This window comes from Pundamilia nyererei, unplaced genomic scaffold, assembly GCF_000239375.1.
Source record: "Pundamilia nyererei isolate P.nyererei 1_Seehausen unplaced genomic scaffold, PunNye1.0 scaffold00081, whole genome shotgun sequence".
Taxonomy (NCBI): domain Eukaryota; kingdom Metazoa; phylum Chordata; class Actinopteri; order Cichliformes; family Cichlidae; genus Pundamilia; species Pundamilia nyererei.
Window position 1 is genome coordinate 206,760 of NW_005187482.1, and position 18,260 is coordinate 225,019.

The following is an 18,260-nucleotide window of genomic DNA, read 5'->3' on the forward strand; positions in this document are numbered from 1 at the left end:
GTGTGTGGAGCAGCCAAGCATGTGGTGTGTCAGCCATGGAGTCGATTCCTCCTCCACAGCCTGCTCAGCTCAGGACAGAGCTGCCTTCTGCACCCTGCCATTCTCAGATTCATCATACTTGTAAGATGCTTTACAAACACACACACAAATACAAATCCAAGTAATAAATATTTGATAGCAGAAGTATTCAAAGAAGCATTTAGATCACATCAAAGTGAATACAGTGCAGTCCATCCTGACACAATACAGCGAATCAAAATAAAAGAAAAGTAATTACCATGTCTGTAAGCTCACTTTATTTATTATTCATTCAGCTCGGGGTTGGAACTGTGGGATTACTTGGAACTACTGGTCAGCTGGAGCCCTGTGAGCCTCCCGCTGCATTAAAAATGTCTGACTTAAAGCATTTTGTGAAAAATCTGGGACAGCGTGTGAATTTGTCCTTCCAACACAAATAAACAAAATGGAAGCAGATTTAATGGAGTTAGGCAGCACCGTGACACGAGTTTAAACACTTTAAATATTTAGCTTGTTTTTCACTTGGTCTGAAATTCACTGTCCACAAACCTAAACATACAGTGGTTGTTAAGAAGGAAAAGAAACAGCGTTGCTCACATTTTTCCAGACATCATTGGATTACATGGAAAGGTAGAAGCAACCGAAAAAGTCTACGAGCCAACCAATCAGTCATGTGTACTGAGGAGAACTTATTTTCAATGCAAAGTTAATGCAAATACTTATTTGGTGTGTTTGAATGATAATTAAAAAAAAAAAAATTAATGCCATTATTTATGAAAGACTCTTAATTTTAACAAAAGCGGAACAAAATAAAAATCAGTCAGGAGGGACAAAGACAGGAGCAGCCTGTGGCCACCACCACCTATTGGAGGTTGTCTTTTTGCTGCCTCTCCAGTGCACTTGTTGACACTGATGTCCCCGAGGTTTAATATGATAATCAAGTTAATGGTTTTAGAGCAGCGTTTGTTTTTTTTACTGCACAGTAATGTACATCTGTGCAGGATCGTGCATGCATACGTGTACATGTGTTTCTGCATCTGTGCTTGTGTTCTCCGCAGCTGCTGCAGGACAGCGGGACACCAGTGCTGCGGGAGCCTGACCTGCTCCAGGTGATGGAGGGAGTGGAGAGGAGGGGGGTGAAGGAGCTCAGCAAGGAAGCAGAACAGGCCCTGAGGCTGCTGCTGACACAGGTAAACCTTTGCACACACACACGTATGCTCACACAGATAAAATAGGAGATAATCACACAACAACAGGCCTTCAGTTACCTGTGGATCTGTCCATTCCTCAAATGAATTAATTAGAAAAGGAATCATACAAAGTTCGGTTTTAGCTGGAATCAGTTTGTATTTATATGTTGTGAAAATCAAAACAAGCAGACTGTACTGAGGGGAAATGTGTTTGTGGAAGACCAGGTAGGTTTGTGCAGTTGAAACAGTTATTTCACGTATTTCAACATCTCAAAAAGTAATCGAGTATAAATCTGGATCATGACCAATGTTTGTGTTTGACTTAGATTAGAACATGTACAATACATAAAAGCAGCAAATGGCAAATAATAAATCGAGCCCGCCCCACACGAGCATAAATCACAATACATTCCACCTCAAGTCAAGGTGAAAATCAGTTTTTCATTAGAAATGCAAAAGCGACTAATCACGACTCCCAGCAGGAAAAAGATTGAAGAAAAGTAACAAACAAGCCTACTGAATTATTCAAATAATTATAATATTCATCACGCATTGTGATGTTGATTTTGCCTTTGCACGCTTTTCATCACTCAGTCGTTCTGTGGTAAGCAAGCGTGTGTTGCTGAATTTTTCTCCCGATGTGTAGTTTATGTTGTTATGAAGTTTGCAACCCGGGTAACCACCTAAGCAAACATGTAGGCTGTCAGTGTGTAAATGTTTAAGTGCAGTTTGAGCTGACAAGCCAGGGTGCGATTTCAAATGATTACTGTCTCACTACCTCCTGAAAGCCAAACTCTAAAGAATTAACTTGCCATCTCTTTATCTCCAAGTATTAAATCTTATCACTGCGAAGCATTAAATTACAATAAAATCAGTTTGCCTCTAAGTAGACATTTCTTTTTTTCCCTCCTGGTCGTTATTTTAAAGATGACTTTGCAGAGTCTCCTGCTGCAAAGACAAACGCTGAGCATCCTGCTCCACTCGTGTTTTCACAGCCAAACCCAGCCATAAATGCTATAAAGCATTAATGCATCTTCAGTGGCTAATTAAAACTTAGGTTTATATTTTTCAGTAGCTGTTGTGTGTGTAAAACTGATTACTGAACTGTGAGCTAACAATATGATTGCAGTTCGTGTCAGTCTGGGCCTCTCCTCTCCATCCCAGAGCACAGCAGACCAATCAATCAATCAAACTTCCCAACATGGCAAAAGACTTATTGAAAAAATGACTGGTTGACTTGGATGATTGGTAGATCTGTCTGAAAAGTGAGAGGTTAAAAGTCATCTTTTCAAGTTGCTGAAAAGACCTTTAGATAAAAATGTCTTAATCAGCTTGAGAAGTAAAAGGACATTTCTTCAGTTCCCTTTTTCTATCACAGATAGGGTCAGGAGCATCTCAGTGGGTACTGGACCAGTGCATGGCCTCTGACACATAGAGAAACAACCATTTACACTCATATCAACACCTTCACAATCTCCTCAGACGACCAGCAGCTTTTAACGGAGATCCTTCTTGCTTTGAGTCATGCTTTCTTTGGCCACAGGCTTGCAGGAAGAAGGTCGCCATGCAGCGCAAACAGTGTGACAGAATCAAACCTTAGATATTCATAAATGAAATAGACGCTTAATCCAGTGTAGAACGTGATTGAAAACGTGGATGATTTCAAGTGTTTGTGACAGCCTGTTACATTTTAACCAAATATCAAAGCTGTTGGGCCGTATAGCAAGAGTGTTTTAAAACACTGGGTTTCATGGCTGTACTCTGTTTATTCCAGGAAAGATGGACTAAATTTGGACCGGATCAGACAGACATGTGACATTAAAAAAGAGCGAGCTGGTGGAGTTATGTTAATTTGACAGGCACAGAAATATTTGTGGTTTATTTGCAGAGCTTTTCTACCCATCATATTGTTGTGTTGCAGATTGCAGCATAATTTTTTTTGCCAGCCAAACAGATGTTAGCGGAATAGTTGAAATTACTCAGTTTATTTTCCCCACAGATCACAGAGGTGAACTGAGTTTAAAAAAGAAGTTGATGGAAACAACTGTGCTTTCTCTCTCCTCAACTGTGATCACTGGCACAAGCTCTTTGTATCGTTAGTATCATTTGCCAAATCACTCTTATTATGTCTGAACTGGTCTCAAGATGGTGTATTCTCTGCACGGGTGGGGGGGAGGGGGGGTGAATATTCCTGTTACCCTAGTTAGCTTTGCTGCAAATGCATAAATCTCAGTTGGGTTCGCCTCAAGATTAGGGGCCACATCAGATTGCATAGCTCTAATATGGCATCGTGTGCAGGACCAGAAATGCTTTTGGTGTTCTGAAAGTGGCTCAGAGTCGGAGGAGTGACAGAATGATGGCATACACTGCAGCTCCCAGTGCACTGTGTTCCAGGCAATTGTGAAGTGTGTGAATACATGCGTCTGTGGCTTGTGTAGGTGTGTATGAGTGTGTGGTTGTGTGTGAGTGTGCCTGTATATCTATATGTGTGTTTTTTTAAGTCAGTGACACAGGTTAGGGTAGGCAGGGTTCAATGTGACGCATTTCTCTCAAACAGTGTGATTTTTGTCCCCTGGCATCTCTGCTGCTCTTCTCTCACATACATTTTCACAGATGAGCTTCACAGTTTTCAGAGGTTTTGTTCATCTAGCTTTTGGACTAAAGTGAAGTTTCAGTTCACAAGGAAGTGCATATTTATAAATGATCTATTCTCAGATCACTGGTTTTGCTTCTTGTTTCCTCCCCATGAAAGCTGACATAACGAGCACCGGTGTGCCTGCATGCACATACAGTCAGCAGATATCACCTTTTCTGTTTGCAAGCTTCCATTCCCTGGTTTGTTGTTTCCAGTCAACATTTTTCAGTCTACCTGGTTCCCAAGTAGTCCTAAATACAGATTTCTAATGAATAGGTCTTCAAAATAAAGGAGTGCACCGAAATCTTGAGCCACCTGATTTCTTTGTATTTCGCTTTCTCTAATGTTTCAAAGTGCTCTAGAGCAATAGTCTCCAGGCTTTCTGAAGGTCTTTCGAGTTTTTCTTTGGACATTGGTTATTTTTTCACTCACTTTCAGTCCAGTCCTTGTACTTGGCCATTTTCAGAGAACTGTTTTAATTGGGGGGTTTTAAATCCGAACACTCTGATCTATGAATCATTCAAGCACCAAACTCAAGGGATGAACCAGTGTTGTGTCTGCACATAAAAGACAACTTTGCAAAGAATCTATTTAAATTGTATCTTTAGGCCATTTGTTAGTAGCAAAAACAGATAACTTGTTCCACTTGTTTAGTTGAATTTATGAAAAATGCCAAAGATAAGACAGTTTGACAGGAATAAAATAGTATTTTTTTCATGATGATTCCCGAAGAGGCATTAGCTGAAAACTTATCTCCACAATGTTTGCAGTAAGTCCTTGAAAAAGTTGTGAAAGTGGAGGACAAAAGAACAAGATTTAAAAACTATTTACAGCAGATGAGCAGTGTCTGAAAGTCGTGTTTTTAAGAAACAAGAGGAATAAAATCCAGCAAAGACCCTGGCACAGGACTGCAGAGATGCATCTGTACCTTCAGTTGATTCATCTGCAGTTCACTGAAGCCTTATCAGACATAGTCTCAGTGGAAGGGTGGCTGTCAGCCATTCTTAATGAAGAGAAACAGAAAGAAAAGGCTGAAGAAATTGGACTGAGCATCAATCCTATAAAGTCAGTGTCTACAACCGCCTGTTAAGTACAGTGGAGGCTCTGTCATGGTTTGGGGTAGTATTTTGGCCAGTGGTGTTGGAGATCTTGTCAAAAACACCATTAAATTTTGATCCACCTTGCAATGCCATCTGACTGCCAACGGCTTAATTTTGCATCATAACAAAGATCCCAAACACACTGCTAATGCAATAAAAGCAAACCTGGATAGAAGAACACACAGTGGAACTCTATCAGTCATGGATTGGCCTCCCCAGAGGCTGGACCTCAGCATTATTAAGCAGAGAACAAAACAAAAAGGCAGAAACATCCAAAGAAGAGCTTTGAATATCCTTCAAGAAGCCTATTAATGAAGACTACTTAAAGAAATGACAAGAAAGCTGCCTAAGAGAGATCAGACTGTGTTAAAGAATGAAGGTCGTACCAAATATTGACTTTCAAGCTCATTAGACTCGTACAGACTTTTACCTTATATACTGTATTTACATAAATGTTTTCACGTGTTTCAATGAATCACTGCAGCCATTTCCCATTTTTGTACCAAAATAAAAAAGAAATGAGGAGTTTCTCAAAACTTATGCACAGAATAAAGTTGTCCTATTTTCGGTTTGCATAGGTCTTAAATGTTTCAGTGCAAGTCTTTGAAGCACACAAATGCTTTAGTTCTTGCAAAGGTGCTGCATCATTCAGGTTGTGCTTCATAGTGCACCAAACTCTTTGAGGTTGTTTTCCTTTTTGTAAAAACAGTTAATGGAAACAATCGCCTGATAGAATACATTAAGTAGTTGTTAGCACAAAATTACAAAAACCCTTGGGTTGGGTGGGAATCGGTTCATTTCCATCCCAAGTTGGGTTTCAAGTTTAATTTAAAGTGGTCATTAAGAAATCTGAACTTTACCTTGGTTGTGGACATGTTTGAAGAGTGTTAGGAGTGAGCAAGAATACATACAGGCATAGTATTTACTTGTTAGCTTTTTCCATTCCCCAGTGAATTTATTTGTTTCCTCCTTTCCTTTTTTATTGCTCCCAATTGTATTGATCCTATTAACTCCACCTCTGCCTCACCTGTTGCTTTTATCAGTTTTCAGCCCTTGTTTTAAGCTGCCTTCCATCTCATCCTGAACACACCACTGGCAGCAGCTGCTGCCAAATAAAACTGATTTGACTTTGACTTTTAAAAACCCCACTCACATACGTGTCGGGGTTCCCTTAAATACTTTGAAATGATCTTTAGAGAAGTCTCTGAACCTTGGCTTCAGCAGAGAGCTGATCAGTTATAGCTCAGGCCAGGTTCTGGCTGTATCCGCATGAACAACGACGAATAGTAAATCTTGCAGCGTGAGTCTGTTTCTGTGTTGGGGTTGCTCATAACTGCAGGGAAAACTCTGCAAACTTTGAATGTTTGGAAAGTTTTCTGTTGATTGTGAATATTTTTCTCCCAGATTTCTGTTCTTGTTGCTGTTTGTGGCAAACTTTCACTGTTCCCTGTTGCCTACAGTACACATCTGCATCTTCACTGAAGTCCTGTTTGCTGCTTTATGCACATTTTCTGCTTGTGCATATGCTTATGACAGCTGAAATACAGATTTTCAAACTTAATATGCTTTTCATTATCATCTGTCATACATATTTATATATTTTTACAATGCTGGAGGTGTAACATGGGCAAAGTTTCAAATAATGAGTTCCTGTTTATGTGGAAGTAATCCCTGTGAGGCAAAAATTCTAAAAACTTTCATCCAAAGCAATTTTAGTGGAATCCACTAATAATAATTTTAAAAAGGAAATAATTATAATGGAATGCCTGTAAAATCTATATTATGTTGTTTTCAGAAGTTTTCGGGGTTTCTGTGCATCCCTTGGGGTATCCTGTGGGGAGTGCTTTGGGAGCATGGGGTGTTTGGCCTGTTGTTACAGGGCATTCGGTCCCTGTACACCTGCAGAGATAGCTTGGTTCATATTTCTGGCAATAAGTGGGACTCATTTCCATTTGGTCCTGGACTTCTCCATTCATAGTTTTTATGGACAGAATATCTAGCCATAACAAATGATTTTCCCTTGAAGGTTGGCTGAGCTGTCCCTTAAAAATAGGGTGAGGAGCTTGGTCATTCAAGTGGGACTCGGAGTAGAACTCCTGCTCTTCCGCATCAAAAGGAGCTAGTTGATGTGGGTTGGATATCTGACTAGGATGCCTCCTGAGCACCTCTGAGGCAAGATATTGCGAAACATATCCTACCAGGAGGAGGCCTGGGACTCGCTGGAAAGAATCCTGGGTCTCAGCTGGCTTGGGAACGACTCAGTGTTAAATGATAGAAATTAATGGATTCATGGATTTCAAAATTCAAGATCTTAAGGTTCTTGTGTTAGGTCCTTCTAACCCTAGGAAGCTTTTTGTTTTTCCTCTTTTGTTCATTCAGATCCAGAGCAGAGACCTTCTACCCAGAGAGGAACACAAGCAGAAAGTGAAGAACATGATAGAGGAACTCGGAGAGCCCGATGAGAGCTGCAGACACAGTCAGTCCCACGATGTCCTGTATCCTTCACGTGAAGTGAAACACATGCACACCGTTGAACTTTGCTAACACAAACAGCCTCTGAACATGCCTCTGTAAGCAGGAAGTGCTGCAGAAAGCAGTAACCCACACAGTAAAGCACATTAGGAAACTCGTACTTTAACATCAGCATCTTCATTGATTTTTCACTGGCAGTTTAATAGATGCCTGTGTTGAACAACACACGCTCTACTGTACATTCATAGTTAGTCAGCATGTCATCTGTCATGCTGGCTGACTCCCTCTACTCTACTTACATTTTTCTGCTAATATTAATAATAAACAAATACACAACATATACGTGGAAATAGTAGTTCATTAAAAACACAGTGCATTCAGGCTCAGTAAAGCTGGTAGCAGTTTCAATTTGTTTCTTAATTTAAATGTTCTGTCTTTCATCTTCACGCCCACTGCCCCCTCTCACTTTGCTCATTGCTCCTTGACGCTTATCTTCAGACATGTCGGAGACGTGCCCCTCTGCCTGTCTGACTTTGTGCTTTAGACAGGACATCGATTTTGAAAGTTCTTCACCTTGCTCATTTGTTGCATCCGTTTGTTTGACTATTTCTGTTGTGCTCCTAAAACAATACAACCGGTAGTTTCACAGCGTTCTAGCAATCTGACTGACTGCATGCATTTGTTCATAGAAGCTAGTTCATATTTGCAGCAGTGTTAAAGAAAACAAACATCTTGAATTATAAGTGCATCAATAAATCACTTGTTTTTGTTACAGGTCAACGTTGCTGCTTTTTTGTCTGATGTGGTAGCACTGACAAGCTAATCAACCTTTCCTCTTAAGAAAATGATTTTTGTACTTTAACATATTTCCATCATATATGCAATGTTACAATAGTAGTTATTGTTGTTATAAAGCATGCCCAAAGTTTAAAATAATTAAGCATATATACATTAACCCCTTTGAACCAGGTGCTCACGGTTAAAAAAGTACTCAGGATATGCCTAATATGGTCATCTCAGGCACAGAGCTCTGACTGTGAACACAGAAGCCTGGTAGAGCTGGTCATCTAATAATGGAAAGGTTGATGGTTCTATCAGAGGGTGCTCTAGTCTCTAGTCTGCATTCCTAAGTGTCCTTGGGCAACATATTGAACCCCATGTCGCTCTCTGATGCGTTCATCGGATATGAATGTGTGAATGTTAGGTAGAAAGCACCGGGCGTAGACAAAAGTACATGTATGAAAGGGGGTGAATGGCTGAATGAAGCATGTTGTATCAAGCCCTTTGAGTGCTAGAGTAGAGTAGCAAAGCATTATATAAGAACAAGTCCATTTAGCATTTATCTAGACCGTCTGTTTGCCGGGGGCAGCCAATTAGAAGGCGTTAAAGGAGAAATGTTAAAACAGCTTATTACAGGCAGAGAGTGAATCTTTTTAGACCAGGACACTGCTAATAAAAAAAACACTGTCTAAGCTGCAGGTGAGCAGCTCTGCTCGGGGAATTAACTCTCTCGCTTTCCCACCTAGAGTTTCTTCTGCCAGTTCTAGGATTTAACCACATTAATGTGAATTTCTCTACCCCATCCACACCTTCTCAAAGCTGTCAGGTGATGGGAGTACGACTCCCTGTAGACCACTGGTGTGTGTGGCAGTGGTTGTGAGGTGGACAAGCTGCCAGAGAGCAGCTGTCGGCGAAGTGCTTGAGAGCCATGTGGGATATAATTGCAGGGTAAAACGTCTCCTGTGGTCTATTTTTGAACTGTATGGCCACTGATGGGCTCTCAGGCTTTAGGCTACTGCAAGAAAATCAATCGTTCATTGTACCATCGGGTAGCTCCAGTGTGTTTCTTTACTTCTCACTGGCAGCTCATTAAGTGGCAATGGTGGGGTTCTTATATGATCGCACAGTCCCTTTTGACGTCCAGTTGACTTTTAAATTGCTGTCACAGCCAGCTTCCTGAAAGGCAACTTTTCATTAGCATAGCCAACCCTAGCTGCAAATAAACTACCTAACATGCTCGCTTACTCCGCCCTGCTCGGGAGTTTATAACGTGGCTGGAGAGCATCATAATCCCCGGGGAAACAGCATAAACGGAACGCAGCCCCTTATCCCCACGCTCTGGCGGTGTCTCCCTCTAACTCCTCCGTGTGGAAACCGCACTCCTCCTCCTCCGTGTTTAGCGCCCGCTCGCTGTCATTCGTCCAAGACGAGCCAGCCGGTGCGATCGTGGCACTGGCAGAGTGGAGCAGCGAGAGCCGCATGTAAATGAACGCCTCCACCTCCGTTGTTGTCACCTGAGGATCCAGAGGAGAGCAAACTCACTGTCCCGTCTACCTCATCGGCGAGCCGAGCTCTTTTTCTGTCTTTGTTCACGCTCGGAGCGGAGATAAAGAAGGTTCAACTGCACTCTTTACTTTGGAGCAAACGCCGCTCGCTAATCGCTGCCTTGTGGCGCTGTCGTTTCTCGCTACAATACGGTGAGTGGACCTCGAGTTTGGTGGCTGTAGTGTCCAGCAGAGCTCTATCTGCCGGGGGATCTGCTGTGCTGGCCGCTGGCTGGCTGGCGGATCCGCCGGAGCGTACAGCTGCGATGACAGGAGGCATCGATTTGTCGACTTTAAATACTTAATTTACAAAAGTGAGCCCCTAGTTGGGAAGTCTTCTATAAATAGTTGTATATCATTGAGATGTTGGTGTATAATACCACTGTATGTAGCCGTGCATCCAAGATACAAAAAGCGTGTAATTCTCCGTTTAGAATATAAATAGTTGCTCAGTAGTTGGGTACAGACAGCCGTGCAGCTGTGGGAAGCCAGGTCAGGTAGGGGACATGCAATCAATTAAACAATCTGTAGCTGATGGTGCATGTGACAGTCTTTATCCACCATCACCATTACGCATGTCCGTCCCTCTGTATGAATGATGACAGAAGGAGAGCCTCTAGGATGGAAGCAGAGAGAGAGAGAGATGATGTGTCAGTCCTTGAACCTCAAGCCTCCCACAGCAGGCTGGCAGCCTGAGGGGAACCAGGCTCCACTCCTGCTGCACATCCAGCTGTCTGAAAGGCATCTTGCTTTTTTCCATCCTCTCTGGAGCGCTGTTCACCTCAAGGGTCAGCTGTGGCTCTTGAAATGAATGCTGCAGAGCAGGCTTGTTTGCGGGTCGGACTTCTTTCTCCTCCTTGATTGAAGATTATCATCTTTCATCACACTGGTGAAAATTGGATACATGTTTTCAACAATACAGTCAGAGCGGTTCTTCTTCACGTGTGATTAGATAATGTAACCTACTTTACTGACAAAGCTGGAACCTGGATCTCCCACACAGGAAATCAAACTTCAGCCTCTTTGCCCTAAGAGGTTGTTGCTAGCAGCTCCAAGCCAAGAGATTTACGTGGGCTCACACGACTTCAGCAAGAACCACTCTGCCTCTGCCTCCAGACCTCCCCGACACATCTCGCCAGCTCGAGTGCCGGAGGGACAGACGGCTTCGGAACCGAGCCTCCCACCTTGGATGCTGAACATCTCCCCTGAAGTTTCTTCATTCCAGGACTCAGCAGGAGAGAATATGAAAGAAAGCGTTTTGCAGATCAGCTGGGTTGTCCTAACAGTGTTCTAGTGCATGCACTGCTTTGAGATCAATGATCAATTTTGTTTATATGTGCACCAAAAAAAGAAAAGTGTTGGTTAAAGACCGATGAGAACCCCTGCAGGGATCTGACGATCCCCTTTGAGCAGCACATGATGACGATGGCCAGGTGAACTCCCTCCCTCAGCTGGTTTTACTCCTGTAGTAAGACAGGCTGGGGGTGCAGGGATGCAGGCAATGACTGTTGTGTAAGTTCTCTCTCACAGAGCAGCATCATTTTTAAGGGGAGCTTAAAGTTAACATTAATGTCAGCAGATGATGATTTTTGCATAGTTTTGTGCTTCACACTCCTTTCAGTTCCACTCAGGACCGAGCCAAGTGCCCTGGAATTAGTGACGTGCCCATCCTGTGTAATCAGGGTTGCCTGTTTACAGTTAATGGATGCACTTCTGCACTGCCCGTGCCACATTAGAAATGATTGATCCTGCCTTAATGCCCTTCCTACATCACTTCTTACGGCCTCAGCACTTTGCCCCTCTGTGCGGAAACATCAGCAGCTCCTGGTTATGCGTATTGACGGTGATGACCTTTTCCCTCATAAATATCTGTCAGAGCTACATGGCTGCCTGCTAGGAGGCACACAGGAACATCAAATAACCCGACAAGCTGCTGCTACTACCAGAAAGAGAACCCCCACCCGTCTCTGGCTGTTATCGAGAAATATTGAGGCTTTCGACCAGCACTTAAGGATATTTAGTGCAGCATTTCTCAGAAAGCTGGGAAGCTACCCAAAAGATGTTCTCAGAATGCACAAATTGGCCCTAATCGAACATTGTCTTCACTCAGCTGTCTGCAGGAACGCCGGTTTCTGCTGACTCCGTATGAACAAAGTTGTTTTTGAGTTTTATTTTTAAAATAAAGGACCCCAGAGACTGGCAGGGAAAGCCAAAATGAAATAGGGGGAAAAAAATCTGCTTTCATTTTTCCGGAAATAATACACCGACGCTGCCGTTAAACAGAAGAATGAGTCAGTATGAAATGCTCTTTGTTTGTCTGCGTTATCAGCGTGCCGTAGATGTACAGGCAACGTTGAGAAGCAGAAGCAGTTTCTTTCTTTCCCTGTTCTGATTGGAGCAAGTTCTCTTAAGGGTGCTCACTTTAGTCTAAATTAATATTCACGCCCTGAAACATTTGCTCCCTTTCCCGTTCCTTGAGATTTGAGAACAGGCACCCCGGGTTTGTAAAGATTAATCCAGTCAGCGCAGAAATCGAGTATCCCGTGCTCATTATCTGTCATTCCACAGCCGCCTCCTCTATCTTGCACTAGTTCTCCCATCTGTGTGTCTTTGGGTTTCACCGCTGTGCCTTAGCAAAAGGTAGATGAAATATTCACCAGGAAAGCTGTTGTTTCCCTCAGGGTCTCCAACTCCTCTACCCCACCCCCTTCTTCCAAACGCTCCAACGCCCCTCCCTCCTCTCCTCCTCTTCCCCCCCGCTGCTTCTCCTAATATTACTCTCCCTCCATCCTATCTGTACCCCACTGAATCCCTCTGATATTATCATTGATGGAGCCCCTGCTAAATTATGTATGGATTAGATGAATTATATCTTGTAGCTTTTCATCTACATGTCCTCTCCCTGCCTCCAGTTACTTCTGTTTTCTGCTAATGTTTTCTTTTAAAAAAAAAAAAAAAAAACTTTATTTTTTGGCTCGCATCGAATCCTCCTTTGATGAGGTCCTATATTTAGCTGTTGTATTTATCTTCTCACTTTCATGCCTCCCTTTGAAACGTACCAAAAAAAGAAAAAAGCCTTGGAGGACGGGGACAGTTGCGACAGGATCAGAATGATATAGAAGACCGCCGCTTTTGAATAGAGAGGGCAGAGGACGGGCAAGAGCAGACTGGGCACCTGCTACAGAGACTGTAAAAGTTCCTCTGGGGATTATGCAAGTGCCAGACATCAGATGTGTCTTAAAAGGAACATACGGAGGCCCTCTTCAAATGCCGGCTACCCTCTGGTGTTCTATATTGACCACTTATCCCCAACATGTCTCCGTATTTCACATATTCCACAAGTATCACACGAGAGAGCACGAGCCCATCTAGTAGCTCTGGAAGGAGAAAAATGAATGAATGGAGAAGAAAGCTGTGTTTGCTGGCTCCATGTGAAAGCGTAGCGAGTCAGGCAAGCTGAAAGGATCTAATCAGGCGACGGTGTGACAATATTCTGCTGTGGAACAATGTCTGATGGCTCATCATCCCTGTTTTCAGAAGAGTGCCTCTCTGCCACCCCCTGCTGACCATGCGGAGTGTGGGTGCAGTGGTCCTGGCGCTCGCCGCTGCCGCACTCAGCTCGGCAGACTCCGACACGCACCGACCGAGACACGACTCCAACCTGGAGATCTGTATCCTTCTGCTGATGGCGTGCAGAGCTGCCGCCAAATGCTGTCCGCTGATGTCTGTGTGTGTGTGTGTGTGCAAGTCACTAAGTGTTGAACTTAAGCATCTTCACGGGTGTGTCTCTCTTGATGTAGAGAGCGTTTGTCCTCCTGACCTCCTCCTGTCAGACAAGCGGCTGTTTGAGACCAAGAGGAAAGATCAGCTGAATGCACTCAAGAATCTAGTAGAGCTGAACGACATCAACCAGCAGTACAAGATCATAGACATCATGCTCAAAGGGCTCTTCAAGGTACAGTGTGTATGTGTGTGTGTGTGTGTGTGTGTGTGTAAGACATCATATAGTGCCTGGGAAGCAGCAAGTCAAGCACAGACAAGGCCACTAGCATCAGAGAGCAGGCGCTCTGAAGCTCGACCTGCCTGGTGTTTCCAGCAAATTGAAGGATAAGAACGTTTGTAGCTCGATAGAGAATCAAAAGCTCTAAAATCCACCGCATTCAGCAGCGCGTGAGCTCGCTTTTCATTTGAATCTGAATTCATGCTGCTTACAGGTGCCATTCACTTGCACCAGACCGGGAGCTGTGATTTTACTGTAGGCCTCCATTTCCCAGCGGGCAGCTATGCGTGTATCTGCATCGCTCTCAAGGAGAACGAGCAGAGTCGACCTTCGGGGGCTGCAAAACATTGTCAGCGCTTCTATACGTCTGCGTGTGTGTGAGCCAGCGTATCTATTCTGTGCAGTGTCCACACAGATCACGCGTTGACTGTAACGTCTGTGGGAGGTGGTGTGTAAAATGTCATAAGAATAACAATCGTAGCACGTAGATGGGAGTACATAACCCTGGAGATTGAGCTCTCTTTCTCTCTTAAGGTGTTGGAGGACTCCCGGCAGGTCTTGGTTGCGGCCAACATGCAGCCCGATGACCCCTTCCCCATGGACGATAAGATCAAAGAAGGTCTGATTCGCTTTTAAATCTCAGCTGTTGCCTTCTCTCTCGCTCTCGAGTGTTTTTCACACACTGTTTCTGTCCTGCAGCTTATTCCCACGTAGTGGAGAATACGGCGTTCTTTGGCGACGTGGCGTTGCGTTTCCCCCGTATCGTCCACCACTACTACGACCGGAACACCGACTGGAGCGGCCTGCTGCGCTGGGGGCTGAACTTCTGTAACCAGACGGGGGTTTTCACAGGAGGAGCCCACCAGCACGTCCTCACACTTGTAAGACCTGCCGCAGCCTTTTTATTAAGGGTGTCAAAAAAAATGTTTCTGGTTTCACTTTTTCTCATTTCGATCGTGTGGATTTAGAAGAGATTTGTCGACGTCTCGCTGAAGACTGAGAGTTGTTGCAAAAGCTGAAAGAAAATGATTCAGATCAAAATCTAACTACCTAATTCTTCCTTTGCCAGTGCTCCACTAAGTTTCATGAGATTCAGCGTGATTGATCTTGCAGTGATTGCATACCGCCGCTTCAGCTCACGCCTTGGATTAGAAAAGAAAACATCTCTCTGCAGGAGGATGTAATGGAAATATTCAAAACACAGCGAGAAAACAGTGCGTTACAAACCGTAGCACAGTGATGTAAATGTGTCTGGCACAGAGCAAAAGAATAGTTGAGGTTTACAGTGATTCTTCGGCTCCTAATATCCAGCCTTATCCCTGGCAGCGTGTTTAAGGCTCAGCGAATTCTAAAATCTATAGATTCTTGCAAAAGCAACAATAATGGTGCGATGGTAGTAGATTAATATCTCCAGAAGCGAAAAAGCTGCACTGGCTAAAAGAAGGAGTTCAATATCTCAGGGTCTTGCTCACGAGTGGGAGCAAAAGGCGAGCTTGACGGACAGATCGGTTTGGCATCACCAGTGATGTAGACTCTGAGTCTGCTTCACTGTGGTGAAATGAGAGATGAGCGTAAAAGCGAAGCTGTCGATTTATCGGAGCACCTACGTTCCTGCGCTCACCTGTGCCCGCAAGCTCCGTGTGGCGACTGAAAGAATGAGACTGCAGATAGAAGGGGTGGAAATGAACTTTCTCTCAAAAGGTGTCAGGGCTCTCCCTTACAGACTGGATAAGGAGAGCGGTCATTCAGGAGGGGCTCAGAATAGAGGTACTACTCCTCCACATTAAAAAGGAGCCAGTTGCTTGGAAACGCCTCGGTGTCACCCCAGAAGAGCTGGAGGAAGTGGCCGGTGAGAGGGAGGTGGGCCTGGGTAAATGGCAAGGGATGGAAGGGTGGAAAGAACCTTTTATTTTGGAAAACAATACTCAAATATCGAGGGTTTTTTTTTTCTTCCCCAGATTTGTTTTGTTCTATAAATGCAGTTCTTATCTCCCACTCGCTATTGAAATTTAAATGAATTTAGATAATGCTTCCCAATAACTGCCCAAACTGCCCACCTGCATTTCAAAGTGGCTGCTCAGTGGCTTCTAGATCAGTTTTAGCCACACGTTAAACAGAAGGCACATTCTCATAAACCACAAGAGGTTATCTTTTCAGCAGAAGTGCCATCTGTGCATCATTAGCTATACCAAACAGGAAAAAATGACTTTTAAAAAAAAGGGTGACAGTTCTCTGGAAACCTGGTGGGTTTGAAGAGTGATGCAATCTCATGTCATGTAAGTGTGGAGTTATCAGTCATCAGTGTCAGCCAGCGTGTCAGATATTTCTGTAGAAATTGAATTTTGGCCTTTTAAACTTTAAAGACCAAAGGCGTCTAACCGGTGTTACCTTGTTTAATGTGCGGGTTAATGAACTAAACTCCTGCAGGATTAATCTGTGACCTTAGCAATGTGCCAAGAGGATTATGAAGTGGATTAATTCTGAGGCTCGAAGCAGCAGCAGCAGTTTTGCGTCCTAAAAGTGTGCGTTCGACCCTCGCTTAACCCCACGCTTGGTTTCCGACTCCCTCGTCTCTATTTCATCCACCTCCATGAGCGGTAAATAATGAAGAATGAGCTCTAATACTCACAAGAAATGTGGTTTAAATTGCATCAGAGCGCTTCTTAGATGTAGCATAAGTGATGTGACGTTTCTTAGCTCTTTTTGAAGCAAGCATTATGTATCATCTCCCCCTCTTTTCTTTCCTCTGCCATCTTTCCTATTCTGCTCACCTCGCAGATGTCACAGGAGCTGGGAATAACAGAGAAATCCCCAGACTTTATAAACCCGTACCGCACAGAGAGAGATGATGTGAGTACGCTGCGTACATGCTGTTCTACACTTTGCCATCATCCATTATTATTCTAGCCTGATACCTGGTAACAGCTTTCTTAATACCCCGGAGACTCTCTGGGTACACCTTTGCAACCAGCAGGAGTAGAAACACATGCAGATCTTTGCTTTGTTTTTCGTAGAAATTCTCTAAGAAAACACAGCCTCTCTTACATCGCGACTTTGATCTCCCCGCGCCCTTTCTTATCTGCCGCAGGTGCTTCACACAGCCGAGGCTTTCCAGAAGATCCTGAGGGAGGAGGAGAAGAGGAGGAGGAAGGAGGAGAAGAGGAAAGAGATCAGGAAAGGCCCTCGCATATCCCGCTCTCGCAACGAGCTATAGCGCTACACCTCATCGAGCGCGAAGAGCAGAGGAGAGGGAGGACGAGGAGGAGGAGATGAGAAGGCGCGTACACTCGCAGTCCACAAGGGGTGGCTTGACTTGTAGACTCTGGTGACAGTGAAGAAAAACAAAAAGCTGCCGTCACTTGTACAAAAGCCAGGTGCTCGAGAAAGAGAGAGAGAGAAAACCTCAATGTGACACAAAAATGTAAAGTGGAGGAGGGGGTTCGTCCAGATCTGAGAAAAGCCTGAGCTGCTGTAAGTCAGCAGTTCTTTAGAATTTGGGGGGGGAAGGAAAAAAATAACAAGAGAAATAACTCTCTGGAGATGAAGTTAAGGCAAACTCATTTTTGATAACTTGAAGCTTATGTAACTGAACTTTGGGATATTAATTCATTTTAGTCTAATCGTTTTTCTTCAAAACTTTGCGAAGCCCCCGCTGTACTGTGTCTGGTCTCGGTTTAATGTATCTAAAATCCCATACGCTTCAAGTAGGTGCGATTGCCAAATTTGACCTTTTGAAAATGTGGCGTGTTTATGGTTGGGTTGGGCTCGACCGCTGATTGAATATTATCTTTCATTATTTCTAAGAGCTGTTGAATTTCTCAAAGGATGTTTGTGAATAGGCAGATTTACATTCCCACTGCTGCTCAGAATTAATAAGGACACATCATTATGTTGCGTTTGCCTGAAGGATGGCGTAATGATAAAGATTACCATGGGTTCATTTTTATGTCTGCTATTTTATTTCCATCTGAGGGACTCATTTGAGATTTTTTTTTTTTTAAATTGACCATATAGTTTTTTCTGCCTTAATGAGCCTTCACATTATTTTTATCCTGTCAACCTGAAATACAACATGTGACCATTCATCTAGCAGTCCCTCGTCTTTAACCTTTTTTCCCATATTTTTCCCCTTTTTAAATTGACACGTTTTGTGGATTCAGAGCTACACAATTGAGACTGATGTAATTTTCATATAGTAATAATGACTGTTATGAAAACTATATGTATATTCAGAGAAAAATATCATTGCTGCAGAATGAACAAGCCATTTTGTTAACACGTGTAATGAAATAAAGTGACTCTGATACATAAGGAAGAAAATTATATATATAATATATTTGTACTTCATGTGGCTTCATACTGTAGGGATGTCAATCTCATTTTACATTGTGGGCCACGCACAGCCCTCTTTGACCTTAAACGGCTGGACCAGTGAAAGTACAAAATAAATAATAAAAATAAAATTACAGAAAAAGCTCTGGTAGTTCATTATACAGACTGTCCCCGTACTTAATATACAGG

At 43.4% G+C, this 18,260-nt stretch overlaps 2 protein-coding genes across 4 annotated transcripts in view; both read left to right on the forward strand.

The window, feature by feature from the left end:
* mei1 (meiotic double-stranded break formation protein 1) overlaps window positions 1–8,195 on the forward strand; it is a 59,922-nt gene extending 51,727 nt beyond the window's left edge. The window contains exons 30-33 of the mRNA XM_005737949.1: window positions 14–120; window positions 1,077–1,208; window positions 7,323–7,438; window positions 7,914–8,195. Of these exons, the coding sequence (XP_005738006.1) occupies window positions 14–120; window positions 1,077–1,208; window positions 7,323–7,438; window positions 7,914–7,959 (401 nt within the window). The 3' untranslated portion in view covers window positions 7,960–8,195. The remainder of the gene's footprint in view (window positions 1–13; window positions 121–1,076; window positions 1,209–7,322; window positions 7,439–7,913) is intronic.
* A 1,065-nt stretch (window positions 8,196–9,260) lies between these two features.
* On the forward strand, window positions 9,261–18,239 carry ccdc134 (coiled-coil domain containing 134). 3 transcript variants are annotated; one of them, XM_005737952.2, is made up of 7 exons: window positions 9,261–9,892; window positions 13,277–13,410; window positions 13,573–13,694; window positions 14,274–14,358; window positions 14,439–14,620; window positions 16,518–16,589; window positions 16,828–18,239. In XM_005737952.2, exons 2-7 carry the CDS (start codon window positions 13,308–13,310, stop codon window positions 16,951–16,953), a joined length of 690 nt encoding a protein of 229 aa, XP_005738009.1. In that variant the 5' UTR covers window positions 9,261–9,892; window positions 13,277–13,307; the 3' UTR covers window positions 16,954–18,239. The 3 variants fall into 3 exon arrangements, with proteins under 3 accessions (XP_005738009.1, XP_005738007.1, XP_005738008.1); XM_005737950.2 differs by lacking the exon at window positions 9,261–9,892 and adding an exon at window positions 10,196–11,251; XM_005737951.2 differs by lacking the exon at window positions 9,261–9,892 and adding an exon at window positions 10,196–11,251 and having other exon boundaries at window positions 13,280–13,410.
* Window positions 18,240–18,260: the final 21 nt, after the last annotated feature.

Coding starts and splice junctions, on each gene's coding strand:
- ccdc134 (XM_005737950.2), top strand. CDS start 11,232: ATGCAGGCAATGACTGTTGT. Junction 11,252..13,276: donor ATGCAGGCAATGACTGTTGT/GTAAGTTCTCTC, acceptor CCCTGTTTTCAG/AAGAGTGCCTCTCTGCCACC. Junction 13,695..14,273: donor TGCTCAAAGGGCTCTTCAAG/GTACAGTGTGTA, acceptor TTCTCTCTTAAG/GTGTTGGAGGACTCCCGGCA.